General features: G+C 32.8%; 1 protein-coding gene across 2 annotated transcripts in view; it reads left to right on the plus strand.

The window, feature by feature from the left end:
* Positions 1-16,949, plus strand: part of LOC110991852 (innexin shaking-B) — a 101,453-nt gene that overhangs the window by 22,957 nt on the left and 61,547 nt on the right. For both annotated transcript variants that reach the window (XM_022257393.2, XM_045633140.1), the window contains exons 2-5: positions 2,483-2,624; positions 6,304-6,451; positions 7,860-7,996; positions 8,776-8,935. In XM_022257393.2, coding sequence (XP_022113085.2) covers positions 2,560-2,624; positions 6,304-6,451; positions 7,860-7,996; positions 8,776-8,935 — 510 coding nt within the window. In that variant the 5' untranslated portion in view covers positions 2,483-2,559. The remainder of the gene's footprint in view (positions 1-2,482; positions 2,625-6,303; positions 6,452-7,859; positions 7,997-8,775; positions 8,936-16,949) is intronic.

A 16,949-nucleotide genomic window follows, 5' to 3' on the forward strand; every position in this document is an offset into this window, starting at 1 on the left:
AGTGATTGTTTTTATGACGTCATTGTTCAGGATTTCGGAATGTTTTGTGAAATTTTGAGGTTATGTTTCCGCTGTGGTTGAGAGTTCTAATAGCGCCTGAATTGCCTGAAGGCTTGTTGGGGTGAATTTTCCCCATTTTAGGATACTTTCAACTTGTAGGCCAGTTATGATATCCTGGTTATTGTATACGAATTGATCTTTCTGGGGATTAACAACGAATGGGCCAATTTTATTTTACTGTTTTTTGTGTGTATGGTTCGTTAACGTTTTGGTTTTTTACTGTCTTCTGCGCTTAATTAATATCTTGTTACATTTTTTATTTAAATAAATTCCTTCACTTATCAAAATAAAATTTATAAATTCGTAAGCAAAGATGGTTTGTTATAAATTTCTTCTAAATCTTAAATACAAATATTTAATTTAAACATAGAACGCCGTTTTATTTTAAAAATGACTTTCAAACTAAACCACTTTGTGGTCGAAGTTATTTCCAATGAAACTATTTCTAAGTCTTGGCAGAAGAAGCATCGCTTGAGATATCGTCGACTTAACCATTAATTCTGTGCTCTGATCGAATAAATAAAATGTCCAAACGTAATCCTAGGTTCTACGATGTTCCTGGATTTATTTACGATTTCCGTGCGGAATGACAAATGAAATTTGTATATTTCGTGCCGATTGCAATAAATCGCAGGTCGTAAAGTTAGATTGCCTGCAATATGATGCTAAGCTGCACACGTTTATTTCGCCCTGGTACCTAGTTGTTTTTTATTTCGGTTCAAAAATAACTTTAAAAGTTTAACTTCTAAAATTAATTTGAAAATGACTTGACGGGGTTTTTATTTTGTACAAAGTAGGTTAGTTAAGTTTTTCAAGAAACAAAATATGTATATAAAAATATAGTAAAATAACCGAATACTTGATAAGAACAGGTTTTTTGGAAAAATCTGGCGCTACGGGAAATGCCTCCCCAACCTTGTTTTAGTATATTAATACTTTGTATTTTTTAATTTTCCAATATAAGCGTAATTTTAGTTACAAAGCACGCACTGGTATCATTTTAGATAGACAAAAAATTTCTTTAGCCTTGTACATATACAATAATACTGTACACATTACTTGTTAAATGACTAATTGAAATGGATGAAATAATACATAAGGTATCAAAAGTTACATAGTGTATATAGCATACCTTAAAGTGTGGAAATCAATAAATAGTACAATAGTTCAAACATTTATATTGTACGTAAAATATTTTCAATACAAAATATGTAGGAACGATACGGTCTGGGGAGTATAAAATGCACGGTTATCCGCAATATCGGAGGACCGAATTCAATTTCCGCTATTTTCCGCTATACTTTTTGACAGGCGTTTTACGAAACATATCTTTATGGAAAAGAAAGTACATATAGCAACTTGAAGGCTCGATGTGTCTATGTTATAAAAAGGTCTCCTTTCATGTCGTTCTATCTTTTAGTTCAAGGATAACTGTTAAAATAGACAGTTTTTGCTTAGCTTAAACAACTGTCCTTAAATAACTGGGACAGGTATTGTAACAGCGGTAGAATCGCATCTTAATTATAAAGTTATACCAGTCTGTCACGAACAAACAATCTAAATGTAAAATCTAGTTGTAACCAAAGTCATCAATTCCCAGGAAAGCGATGCGGATGTTCGAACAATGTTAGATCAGGGCATATATTTTAGGAACGCATTAAAGTCTCATGAATACTAGTATCGAATGTCAATTTCTTCAGTTGGTTATAACGCTTGTTGCGTTATAACCAAATTCTAATTTTTGGATTTGTTCAACTGATTTGAATGATTTAAAGAAAAACACTTTTTTACGCATTATAGTTATGTATTATTGTATTTAAACTTATAATTATTTATTTATTAAATTTAAAATTATGTCTAAAATGTGTCTTAGTCGTAGTTTTATGTACAATTCAAATCATCGAGACACAGTTTTTAACCTTCACCAAACATAATCAGTTCTTATCGATGTAACCTATCATAATATTTAATATCATCTTAAATTAATGAATACATCAAATCAAAATGAAAGAGTCGAACAACTTTGGTAACACTTAAGTTTTGATAGCAGACGTGTTAGTCACTTCAAAATATGTTTTACCCTTGCCCGAGTAAAAGTCGGAGAACACAGAAATATATTCACACAGCGAAAGAGGGAGATTAAGAGGCTTATATCGCTTCAATGTGTTGTAATCCGTACCTCAAATAACCGTGAAGGTTGCTCTAGAATTAGGCAACTAGTCTTATTTTTACAAGAACTGTTTTATTAGAATACATCGTGTAAAATGTTACTGATTAACTTTGTCACCAGTGTGCCGTTTAAACAATGTAAAACGTTCTTGATACAAGGAAGTCAATATTAGGGTCAAACGTCAACATCGGTTGGGTCAACGTACATCACGTTACTATTTCTGAAAGATACCCGCATAAAGCGTCTCTTTAGTTGTCGTAGGTACTCGCTAGATGGCGATGCTTGCACGCTTTGAGCGTGGCTAGCCGCTAAGCTGCAACAACCACCCGATGGGAAAGACGTCCGGAGGGCGTCCCGACGCAGGAGTCCGCGCTCAGAGATTCAGTAGTCGCAGGTGATTTCATATCTTTCATGTGGGCTATGAAAAGCATATGAATATGCATGCGCGAAATACTGAGCTTTAAATGTGACTTTTAGCAGTTTTTTATAAATCTTCTGGCTGTCTATTAATCGCTTTTTTAAATTAATAATTTATTATATATCTTTTAAATTTATTTTGGCTTTATAAGAATGTAAATAAATTATAAAAAATAATTTGACGTTTTATTTATATTAATAGTCCGCTTTTATGGGTGGGTTTCAAAAATATCGGGGCATTTGATAGCTCATGAACAAACCGATAGCAAAACTTGCTAAAATAGTAAAAAAGGCGCTTTAATTGAATTTTATCAGCTAGCTTCACAAGTAGAGAATTTATAATACATACAGTCCTCTAACTTTACGAGATACAGTCTTAATATATACACTCACCCCTTATTTAAAATTCCATAATTCTACGATTCGCTACGATATCTCACGTATCGAAGCGAGAAACAACATTTTATGGGTCAAATTAGGCATTCGGATAGTTGAAAGGCTGTTTTATTTTTCATTATAAAACAATATTCTGAACAGTTATATGCACAAACTTTATATTTCTCTTCACACTTAATTATTTGTAATCTAGAGTTTTTTCAATTTACATAATATTTTTACTTATTACAAAACACACTTTTATATACGTAGCTTTTGCTAAGACTTAGTTGTCGATAGCTTTCCTCAATTTATAGTCTTGTCGTGCATTTACTCCATTAATGAGTCATGTATTACGTATGGCTATACTAATATATCCTGCAAATGTCTTCTATCAGTACCCTTTGTCATCGAACGCTATCATAGTAAATGAATTGTTCATGTGTTTATGTATATGCTATGTATCCAAAGTCAAAGACAAATAGAACATTAATTTATATGGCAAAGCAAAATAGCTAGGCAGCATAACTGGCGGCTTATGACGGCAGATTTTGCGAGATCATGATAATATAATCCTTGTTATAACCTAAACGTGCTAGATAATTGATTGATAAGGAGAAATATATCCACGTATTTTAGACGGAACGTGGTAAAGATAGAACATATTCTAAAGGTGAAAAGTTATTTTTAGTAGACGGTTCATTAGCGAATTATTTCTAGTTCAAGGTCTGGATTTAACCAAGGTATGTAGTTTCGTGGTAGGTAAATGCAGATGCTACAATCGATAAACGAATAGATAAGCTGAAATCAGATATAATATGCATCATGATCATATAGATGACTTGCGGCTTTGACATAAACTGAAACTTTCATTTTATTTTCAAGATTAAGATTAAATAGATATTGCGACTCGACTCACTCGATGATGCGTTAAAAAAAATACAAAATGTTCCGACGTAATCCCAAGTTATCGATATGGCTGTAATTTCTAAGAGCCTGTTCTTAGTAGATGTTTAAATTATAAAATGCGTCTGACGCTAATATTTTATTTTCTAGTCAGGGTTCTATGCAGAACAGTCGGAATGAGATTTTTATGTATTGCACAATTTTTTTACATACATTTTGTTTCAGCATTTTATAATTACATATTAAGTAATTTTTCTAAAAAAATTGTAATCAAAAACGTGTTAAGCCTGGAACTAAAAACGTCGTCGTCTTTTGTAGTACTTTAATAACATTATTTTTCCCACCAGAACCACAATAGCTCTCAATGTTTGATTTTGACTTTCAAAGAACTTGATAATTGCCCATTAAATTACATAAACACCATCAGATCATACCATTCGGCAGACGTTTGACCGAGATCCCGATATATTTCTGAGTCACGGGTTATCACATACAAAGAGTATTTTTCTAAACAAATCAACGCAGTTGTTCTGCCGTCAATCTTCTTTGGATGTTGACACGTGGGCAGCTTTTGACAGTGTTTACAATCTTTATTTATATAATATCCGCTTTAAACTCGGTTATTGTGTTAAATTTTAATGTAAACGAACATCGTTTAATGCTTTGTAGGTCTCAGACGTCAATCGTGCTTAAATAGAAAAGTTGCGAAAGAAAGTTTTACGGGATCACACTAGGCGTAAAACTACGGCCATGACCTCTTTTAAAATGCCATGCGTTTATAGTAAACAAGAAAATTTAATGAGGTGTTTAACTATAAAGCTTCCATGCAATACATTAATCAACACAAAGTGGACACTTTGGAGAGTATCCAAATTCGATTTTTGCTGGTACATAATGTGAAAATCGATGTTCCGTGGGATTTGAGAAACGTTGCGTTATTCATTTTTTAAACTGTTACTGCCAACCTACATCAAGAGGTTAATGTTCCGTCCGTTTGTAATTTAACGAGAATGTAAATAATCATTTTATTGTAGCCATCGTTCAGGGTACAATTAATTTGCGTATAACTGTCGTGTTGAAAATATATATTTCGTCGGTTGATAAAATGCGTTGGTTTATCTGTGAATCTGTACTGGTGTTCTGGATTTTGTGTTTTTAGTTCTCACTGAGGCTTAGCTCGAGCGGCAGTTAATCTTCGCTCTCTAAACTTTCGTTACCAAATTTTATTTGAATTCGCGCCATTGTTGGATTTCGTAATCATTTGTTTGGTGAGTGTTGCAAGTCGCATGCCGTGGTCATATTCCTCAATTATTGCATGTTTCGTGCTCACTCGGCTTTAGTAAACGTCAAACATTTAAAACTATTATTCGCTTTATACAGTTAAAAATGAAACCTAATATTTTTGTTTGACTAATTGCACGTTTCAAGTCATTTGATCCTTAATTAAGTATTAATTGAACTAGATAAAGCATGCTATTAAAATATTTACCTTTTAATCCAAAGAAGTTGTGATTCCTAATCAGTGTTGTGTAGCCACTTCTCCCTTAGAAACAAGAGCAGTAAAATTTCTCTCTTTTAACTAAATAACTTTATCTCTCAAATTGTGTTAATACTTTGATAAAAAGAGACAAATGACTTCTCTTGTTTAAACATTTTAGAGTATTTCGAAGGCATGATCAGAATATTTCACACCATGTTTTGTTTTGTTTATGTCACAAATATGCATCAAATTACATTCTATCCCTTTACATAAAATGTACTTTTTAAAGTCAAATGTAACTAAAATAAAGCTTCTTTAAGAGATATACAAGTCAATAATTAATATTATTTACATAGCTTCGAATAATTTTATGAAATTCTCGTCAGCGCCGATGTCGTTACAGCGTTCGACATTGGAATTGTCGTTAATGGAGTTTTATTTAACTGCTTATAGTAATAAAACCCTAGGAATTAGACAAATCATGGATTGCCGATTTGATGAGCCTGATTTATCAAAAACTATTGATTGTCCTCCACAATGATATTATAATATTAAATATTAATATTTGAATTAGGTCCCTATAATTATTTGTAGTTTAGATTTTTCATAATAACTTCTTTTTTTCTAATTTACACCATCTCTAGTATGAAAGAACTCGTTCTAATTCTGATGTACAAACTGATCTAATTTTAGCTTGATCGAAGGCTAGTTTTGAAATAGGAATAATTTAACAATTGATGGTTCTACGCTTTTCTACACATTATTAAAGTAGTTTTGCGTATATTGTCAATACTGCTTTATCAAATTAAAATGTTACATAATAAATTTAATTTTTACATCAGGATTGGCAATTTTTCTTCGATGGTGTTGAAATCATGTTATATGTGTGTGGCAGAGAGTCAGGTGTTGCGTGGGGGCGGCGCGGGCGCGGTGTGGGCGGCGCGCGGGGGGCGGGCGGCGCGTGGCGGCGGCGTGAGCGCGCTGCACACCCGCGCAGGCCCATGGAGATCCTCACCAGCATCTACGCGCTACTCGCTGGAGGGGTGAGTGGGCTTAACTACATCTAGTGAAAATAGTCTATTGACCAAAAAAGTAAAGATTTTTATTGACTGGACATTACAACATAATCCAAATTCCCATCTGCTGTATATGTGCTCTGTGCACAGAGGAATTTGGATTGTTACTGTTGTTGTTGCTTTGAACTGGGCTATTGGAAAATTTCTTAAAATTATCCATATATTTTTTAGCATTTTTTTATGTGTGTATACATGATAAGCATTTTTGAAGGGCTAAGATAGGATACACTGAATTAACCGCTACTCGCTGGATGCTGTGTTGTATTAAATAAACTATGTTCTGATAAATTATTACCCCTTAAAGAGCTACTATTTACACTCCCTGCATTTATCCTAATACAACCCAGCATTTTCGGTATATTCGTGTAATTAGATGTAAAGTATGTTAAACAGTAAATATAACAGTAATGTTTTTGCCTTGAAATCAATTAAAGAAATCTAAGATAATCTTCAAAATTTTCGCTTGAGACCTAAGAAATAAATCTAGAGGATAAGAAGAAAGAAGAATTCAAAGAATAAGCCCACGAGTTTCGTAGTTGAGCCCACGAGAAACAAAAATCTATTATACGTCGATTGAAATGACAGAAAAGATATTTAAAATGTCAAGGACAATAATAATGTGGTGTCTATTGTCTCTGGTTTTCGAGGTTGGCCAACCGCGATTTGGGTAATCATAATGGGTATTTTTGCCTAACTAAGCGTTTTCTTCTATAGAATGAAAATGAAACTTTGTAAAATTTTAGGTCTGTTTTTATGCGTTATATAACTCAAATATATTCTTCTTCCTATCATATTTGTAATATGTATTTTTGCACTTCTTGTCTACCTCATGTAATTTAATCACAGTGGTTTTTTCCTTTACTCACAGTGGTTGTCTGGAAGAAATCGCTCTAAATCGATAAGACCGCCAGTTGCTTTTCATTAAATTATGTTTAATATTTTTTTTCTTTTTTTGTAATGCAACGAAGTGTTAATAAATAAGAAATTAATTAAATATTTGAATTCCTACAAACAAAAATGAAGACATGATTTTATAAAGTTTTGACATCGAAATACACAGTAGATATATATGAAATTTTAAATCTAGGTAAAAATACACTGAGCTGAATTGAATTGAATGAATTGATTCAGTCCACAACCAAGTATACAATTCATTATATTAAATATTTTGATAGATAAACATATACATATAGCTTACGTATACTTACGCAATATAATTAATTAAAGTTTCATTTAATTAAAATAGCTTATTAAATTACTGCTTTCAAATTCTTTACCCGCTTAGGGGCTACGGTGCCACATACTGGTTAAACTACAAAACCCTCTCTTTACGTCGGGGGTTAATAAAGGTACTAACAATTTTCTGATATTTCAGCAAGGGATAAATCCCAAAATCGACTCAATAGCATTTCGCCTACACTGTGGAGCCACTACGGCAGCATTGCTTGCTGCCAGCGCAGCTCTAACAACACGCCATCTCGTGGGCAATCCTATAGATTGCATTCATACAAGGTGAGTGACATTAGTGCAAACTGCAGAGACACTACGAAGTTTTATAGTTGTAAACTAGATGGCGCTATTGTCAACTTTAAAATAAATGGGTTTGAGCGAAATAATAAAACAAAATCACGGTTATTACTCCAAGTAACTCCAATAGTAACGATAATATACTTTTGCAACTCAACGTGAAATTAATTTATTAATATTCCATTCCATTCCATTTACAATAATGTTAAATCGTTGTTTTTATTATATTTGGTGGCCAGTCAATATAGCTTAAAATATAAATTTTACGATCAATGTAAAATGTTTTGGGATGGGTATATATAACCTTTTTGTTGCTGTTGATGTAACCAATTTATCACTATCGAATGTACCTTCTTTGTTTAATTTTCTCCAGGTATCTATTTGCATAAAAATATAACTAAGGTAATATTTTTCCGCTCTGAAATTACATGCAAATCTGCTTAGTCATGTTAAATGGGCAGGCTTAGAATCAGTCTGTATAAACATTATCGTTAGATTAATTGTCATGTTGTTGCATAACATTTCCCTGTAATTTTTTTTATCTAAACGTTAAATCTAATTCTGAAATTTCCGTCTCCATTTCATTAATTTTAAGAACTTCAAATTCCTTTGGTATATTTTTTCTTTATTTTTAAACAATACCTAATTAAGCTTGTAAACAGTTCTACTCTAATTTAGTTTTCGAAGTTTTACTATGCAAGAACATAATAAACACTAGTTTTCTGGATGCAAAGCACAATTTAGCAAAAAAGTATTTATGACAGGGACATACCAGAAGACGTTCTGAACACCTACTGCTGGATACATTCAACGTTTACGGTAGCTGGTGAGGCCGGTGCCTATCCTGGTGTCAGGAGTTCTGGAAACTCGCCACGACGCTACGGGAAGTACTACCAGTGGGTGGCTTTCACACTCTTCTTGCAGGTAAGTCAGCTCTAGTCCATTAAAACACAAAACTTTGGTTAGTTGAAAGATAAAAAGGTTTATTAAGAGACCAAACTATGAGGAAACAGTTTTAATTTTTTAAAACGAAATGGATGGAATTAAATATTATTAACGCTCTGATTTGAAGTATGTTGGAGTGAAACTCGTCTGTTTGGGCTCTGAAAGAAGATACTGCCTTGTGGTGGAGCGCATACTAAATTTACACGACACATCTATAACAACTGTATGGTGTCTATCCCTACTATCCCTTAATGTACCCAACATTATTTGTCTTGGGAATGGTGGGGTACAATAAATTTGAAACCTGACGGGACTTACAGTTGGCCTATAACGCACTGACAGTTTTGAGGTGTGTGTGCAACCCGAGTGTACTCCAAGTACTGGGTTTCTTAGTACCTAAGGGATATGGGCGACGGCGAAGGCCTAGGTTATTTGCGATACCAAAGACAAGAACTAGTCTGTTGCACAGCTCCCCGTTATCCAGGACGTTGCGCCTACTGAATGCTGTCTCCGACACTATCGACGTATTTGTATCTTCGCAGAGTGAATTCACAGTAGCGATATTGTGTATATTATGTATTATATTTTATTAAAAGTTTCTCGACATTATCGTATTGGCATAGGCTGTAAAGATGTGTGTATTTCTGAAATAAATAAATAAAATTATGTTTTTAAAACATAATAATTATTATGTATTAGATTTTTAACAGTCTATTAATTATCAATCAATAAACACTCAATTTTTCGCGTAAACAATGAGCCATGACGTTCGCGTACGTATTCGTTATTTTTGCTTTTGTTTAGATTATAAAAATATAATTAAAGCCCAAAATGTATTAAAAGCTGGCTGAAAAACCACCATATTAAAGTAGAATAGCGACATTCTTTGTCTTTTCATCAATACATGTTTTTGACAAGAAATATGCAATTCATAAGTTATTTGAAGATTATTTTATTTATAACAAAAAGCGGTTCGAATCGCCGACGACCAAACCCTCTCCGAGCAGATTGATCCTTCGGCGTGGTCTAGATATCTTTCTACCGAATTTCCATGGAGAGGAGATATTCGGATTGCCTGCAGCTGAATTTCATCATCGAACGTCAAGGTAGAATAAAAAATTCCACCCGAATCATCTCGAAGTCCGCCGTTCCATAGCTGAGCGTTTTTCAAGGCAGTTTTTGCCGTGCACCACCACTATGCGGAACTAGCTGCCCACTGAGGTATTTTCGAACTAATTTGACTTGTGATCCTTCAAGAAAAGAGCGTATAAATTCTTAAAAGACCAGCAACGCACTCGCAAGCCCTCTGGCAATGAGAGTGTCCATGGGCAGCGGTATCAATTAACTACAGGTGATCCTTCGATCCATTTGCCCCCTATACTATAAAAAAAATCTCTATGGATATTTGCAAAATAAGTAATTTATTGGTATCTGAGAGGAAATCAATCATATAGTACTATTACTAAGTGTCTTTTTAATATTCTTTGAAAGGTTTACTGATTGTAAACAAAACATCCTTTGAACTATAACTTTATTAGTTTTCTGGGGCCATTGACGGGCAAAAATATATTGGATTTGTAAAGAAAAAAGTTAGTAACTTGTCCAATATAATGGCTAATTTGGCCAAGTCTTTGACGAAATACCCAGACGATGTATTAATGAAGTATTTAAGAACAAATTAATTAACTCAATTATCAATATTTTATCACTCGTAGACTTGGACTAAGTTTTTTTAAGTTTAAAGAAAATTCTCGAAAAACGTTAATATTTTGTATTGAAATAAATAACTTGTATATTAAAGCATAAGTTATAAAGAATCTCCTTCCGTTCTATCCTATAAAATAAGATCGATTTTTTTATGAAAACAAAACACTATCAAGGGTTATAGACTAATTCAAACGCAGACAAAGGAAGCCTTTAGATCTGAATGTACACTTTTATTTTGTATCCGTTGTAACCGCAGACTTGATATTGTATCTGGATTACTGCAATAGGATCGTTATTCAGGACCTGTGCTTTCAGGATTGGTCCTGTATAAAAGTTCATAAACATTTTATATAACTAAGAGTTTTGAGTAAATATTTGACAGTTCTGAGGGATCCATAGGTCGTCCTCAATTATCTATAATATAACAATTTTTATAGTCTACAGATAAATAATGCTACTTAGTTTACGATTGAATAAGGCAAGTATAGGACTGAAAAACCTTAGCTAACGAATAGACCTACATTTATAAATATATTGTTTAAATATTTATTAGATTAGTTAACATAATAATACAATATTATAATTGACTTAACATACGTTGACTAAAAATCCTTAATATCGCTCGATCTGTGATTCATTTGTGATAAACAAGCACAGAGGTTACATATAAATATATAAAGATGGGATATAATTTACAAAAAATGTGTTCTTGCTTGCAATGCCCACGATAAATCTTGTGTATTTGAAGGAAACAAAAAGCTACACACACATTATAAATTTCAGTGTTAGACTTTTATAATGGAGTTTTACAAAATAGTGTTTTGTTGTATAAAAAATGTTGGCAAACGGTGACTCACAGAACAGTTTTGTTAAGTGTACTGATTGGTTTTTGATGAGTTAATGCTCTCAGCGCGGCTTCTCTTGCACGAATGTATCCAATTACTTATGAAAGTGAATATCATCCCTACAAATACCTTAATGTCTTAATCCTTTTACGGTAAGCGAAAAATAAAAATGCTTAATGTTTATTTGAAAAGAATTCGCCATTTATATGATATAGGTAAAATGACGTGATTCCTAGCACAATTTTATTAAAGTAATTTTAGTAGATCAGTCTTGTTTATATGGTTAAAGAGTTTAATTAAGTTTATTAGTATCTAAATGTAACCTTTATTTTACGCCATAAAGAAATTTCTTATAAGCTTACGTATATATTTTGTTTTGTATGGGTGTTTAAAAAACTAATCGAAATGTAAACCTACACTTATTAATTTGACGTAATAATACAGCTAACTATTTAACCAAAAAATATACTTAAGATATAGCCAATGATGAAATACATAACAAATACAAATATGTTTAAACATTTACAAAAAGGAAAAAAAATACCTTCAACTATGTAATACCCAATTCGGATGTGTTGTGTGATGGTGTAAAAGTGACAGTTTGTACGGGAGAGTCTGTGTGGGGTATGCTCATGGCGATTTAGCGGTGTTGATTTTCTTAATATAAATAATACCCTTTTAACCATATTCCGCGATAGCTTAAGCAAGTCAAGGCTGATATATAATCGTCATTAGAAAATAATTTGCTAAAACCCATCTTTTTGGGTTTTGAAGTCACTTCATGAGATACTCATAAAACAGTCCTAACTAATGAATAAATTTAAAAAAATGCTATCTTTCCTTGAGAAAATATAGTAAATGTTGGTATATTGCGAAAATTTTGGCACAATCACAAAAACGATTAAAACAAACGACACATGGAAGGCAGTCGTGTAATGAGAAGTAATGACTTTAACATGTGGCTTCAAAATAGGACGATATGTCATATTGACGCGTGCCCAGGTGCACCCATGCTGGAAAATGGATGCAAGGCATATGCTTACAGCGATAAGATGAAATGAAGCCATCTCGACAGCCAACACAATGTGTCTAGATAATTGTATACATTAGTTTGAACAATGCCCAACAGATTAATCGATGCTGAAATCAGTGGATAATTAACAGATCTATATGAATTGTTATAAATAATACGCGTACTATGATTACGCGCTAATGTATGTGTGTTGTGGTGAGCAAGGAGACATCTGGAACGGAATCTGTTTCCACCAGTTCCTGACCAGTGCCTCTCTTATTACAGTGATAAATTTTGAGGACGATGAGACTTTCATTTGATCACTACATTTGGCCAAGGCCTATTATGATAGGAAAGATCGTACCAAGATATGCATCAAGAGATGCTTGCTATTTGGGTAAATCTAATTAAAATATCATGAAGATTGTTGAAAGCTTAGTCTGAAATAAATTTGATTTTGATATTAAGATGTACAAAAAAGATTCTGTTTCGTATTTATTTTCACTGTAAATAAATAAATACTTTGCCCCGCTAAAGAGTGCACCATGGACCTGTTCCGTGTCCACATGTGGCGACCAGCGACAATAATGTCGACCGCACAAACATTAACATAGTTTCCATTTATATAGGCCGACTTCTTAACTTTTCCGCACGTACCATTAATCCTTAGTTACGTTTTGGAACATCATCTAAACTGTTTTAATAAAATAGAAAGAAAGGAAAAATGAATTCGACATTTTAAGTCCAGTTCCTCAGTCAGTGGCTCCATTTCAATGATGTCAAATGACCGGCTCACAGCAAAAAGTCCAAAAGACAGGGTGTAATCCAGTAATACTTCAGGATATTGAAAAGACGTTTCAGCAAATATGGGTTTCGCTTCTTATAAATACGAATGAAATGTTTTATTTGCAATTTGACTTCTTTCTGAAGTAAAACTATTCAACATTTTTCAACGTTGTCACCGGCTTCACTCTTCTTCGTTCTTATAAAAATTTTGACATATCGAACTGGCAGTCTTTTACTTTTCTTGCTACCAACTTGATATAATAATTATTGTCTGAAATTATTCAAGCTCTCGGGATTAGACAAGAACTTCACTATGCATTTTTGCACCGGGAATTGAATATGATACCGCAGACGTTATGATCCGTTTAGCCACGAGGTTATCAAAAAATTACATGTGGTGCACAATTTGAACCTGCCACAATATTATTCAATATATTTGTTAGCATTGTATAAATTACGGCATGACTTGTTCGAACAAAGGACATACATGAGTACTGTCTATCATAAAAGTGAATCTAGATATATTAATGAAATTTGAATTTTAACATTTTGTGTGTATATATTTTTTGACTTAGATTCTGAATACTATCTAGACTAAAAAAGTTCAAAGTTAAAGTTCCCGAAGTGGGGCAGAGGGAATCCAGCTTAAAGAAACCACCTATTAGCATACGGTCCTTGGCAGCTCCCTTAGGTTTAATAATATCTAATCTTGATGAAGTGACAAAAAATGAAAATCATTATTAAAAGACGAATTGAAGGAACTATTAAACGTAAATTTATTTTGATAAATAAATGTAAGACTAACGAATTAAGATTAGAGTCATGTAAATCCAAAAAGAAGTTTCGAAAATTGAATTTTTGACAATTTATTCAAGATCTATGTATTTTCTAGATTTGTTCTATTTTAGTAGCAGGTATACTATGTAGTAATGATTTTTTACAATCAACTCTCGACTCTTAGGCTACCAATAAGAGATATAAATATTAAATATATTTAAATTCAACTAAACATTCACCGAAATAAAACAAAAATTTCGTGTCAACCTAATTTTTACAAACAGACTTTTGGCGTTGACTGTACATAGATCTTGAATAATATAAGATTGGAGTGCACTCGATATTATAGTCTTTCAGGCAAGACTGTAATGCAGTATTTATAAAGCACGCTTCCATATTCCCTCTAATATTATAAATGTGGATTACGTTGTCGTTCGCTGGCATATTTAGCTGTTTTGAGCATTTTGCCAAAATGCAACACGATTTTTGGCTGATACTTCACCTAAGCTAAAACAAATATTTTTAGGTTTGTGCCTCAGGTTTCTGTTTCATGATCATTTGTCAGTATAATAGGCAAGTGCCTGACACACGCCGTTGTCTTTTTGGTGCGGGTTTCCTCACGACTTTTTCCTTCACCGGTCGTGAAACTTTAATTCGCATATAGACAGAAATTTAATTTGTGCACAGACGGGGATAGAACCTACGGCTTTAAAAATGAGAGTCGCACTACTCACTTCACCTAACCCCTTGTTTATAATAAGTTCAGCAAACGATGAAATCTGTGTACGATTTACCAATTTATATCCTATAATGTAGCCCTATCTTCTATGCTATAATGTAGCCCTTTTAAAAACTGGTAGTCCATACTGGTTCCTACTGAAATGTAACTTATAATTTATGTCTTATTGTATGAGTAACATTATGTTTATATTTATTTATTGGTATAATCATATTGTTCATTATTTATTTATTTACACACTAAAATCTAGGATTGCAGTAACAGTAGTTGTTATGGCTATGAAAATTTTAACCATATATTTCGACTTAAAATTATAAATTAGACTAAAATTGTCAAAAATTTATTGGTTATCAAATTATATGTGTGCCGTAAATAATTGTATCAATGGTATTTGATGTTTTATGCCTTTGACACTAAATTAGTTACTGGTGGGCGAAAGAGAGAGGACACCCAACTGAAACTGGGCAGATGGAATAAAAGAGATGAAATAAAAGTGTGTTTATTCAGTTGACTACAATTCTTTTAATGTGTGAAATTTGGGAGTTTTTTTTTAGAAAAAAAAACCTGTGTCAGGGTTCCCAGTCCTTCCATAAAAAACTATGAATCGAGTACTAGTGTAAAACATAATGATACGAACATAATGTAATTTAATTTAGTACTCGAAAAAGGTTTTTTTTTTAATTTAATTTATACCTATTCAGTGTCATTTTGCAATTACAATAACACTGTTTATATAAGAATGTTCAAGCATATATTTTTTAGATTTTGTTTAGTTTAAGAACGAAGCGAAAATTTCGTGCCCTTGACGTTGACGAGTGCCAAGAAATGTCGATTAGGTGTGCAAGTGTGAATATTAGCCGGATCATATTGTTTTGACGGCTCCTGACATTATCTGACGCAACTGACGTCTGACATTCAAGCTTTTAGCTCTATGATTTATACGCATCATTTCTTTTGTCGTTTATTACCGGTTCCTGTTTTTGTAGTTAATTTCAAAGTTATTTCATATATAAACTAACCGTGAATCCGCAATGCGGAATACTTTAAAGACCAGAAGGTGGTCGTTTGGAATTTTACTTCGAAGAAATGTTTTATCACAGGAAATAGAAGCCAAGACTTACTTAGAACTTATTAGCATTAAATACGATTAATATATATGAACCTCAAATGATATTTATAGTGGGTTTTGTCTTAAGCATAATGGTGACTGATAAAATACAGCTACGACATATAGAAGTTTATTTTAAATTAAAATTGTGTAAGGAAATGATTGGATATGTACAATAAGTACTTATATTCTTATTGTTCTCCATCTCCTATATTCCATACTGTTCAACCCTTTGAAATCATTTTTGGGATCCATTAATGTTATTAACTGATTAATGTTAATAACTATAGCTTACGCTCTTCCGAAAACTATATCCTAGAAATCCCATCTCGTAACTCCTCCTTTCTTTGCTATTCCTTTAATGTTTCAGCAGTTAGGCTATGTAATTCACTTGCCGTCACTATTCGCTTAGCTCCTTCTCTATCTTAATATATATATTTCTTGTGTGCGTGTGTATGTGACTGAAGTCCTCCTAAACGACTGGACCGATTTAGACGAAATTTTTTGTGTGTGTTCAAGGGGATCCGGGAATGGTTTAGATTCACAATTTTGTCCGCTGGAAAATGTTTTTTTAATTAATTTTCAATTTATTAGTTGTTGTTGATTTTGGAATGTTTTACATTGGATCCGACAGACGGCGCTAACATCGCAGTGTCAAATTTTAAATAATATTCGAATTTTAATTTTAGTCTATCCCGAAATTTAAAAAAAGTTTTGTTATCATTGTGTTATATCGTGTGTGACCATGTGCTGGATCGTTAGATATTGTCATAACATTTGAATAATAATTTTCATCAAAATGGCTTATTAAAAATTGAAATTTTGAAATTAAAGACGTGTAGACAGGACAACGTCTGTCGGATCCGCTATATTCCTTTAAATTTCTGCTGTACATACATTACCTGTACACGTCATATCCCTAACTTGCGTACTAACCTTATAACTGACCTGAGACTGATCTTGCACTTACTTACTTTTTGTTTTCCTTGGTTTATATGTATACAGGATACATACATCAG

This window comes from Pieris rapae, chromosome 2 (genome assembly GCF_905147795.1).
Source record: "Pieris rapae chromosome 2, ilPieRapa1.1, whole genome shotgun sequence".
Lineage (NCBI taxonomy): Eukaryota > Metazoa > Arthropoda > Insecta > Lepidoptera > Pieridae > Pieris > Pieris rapae.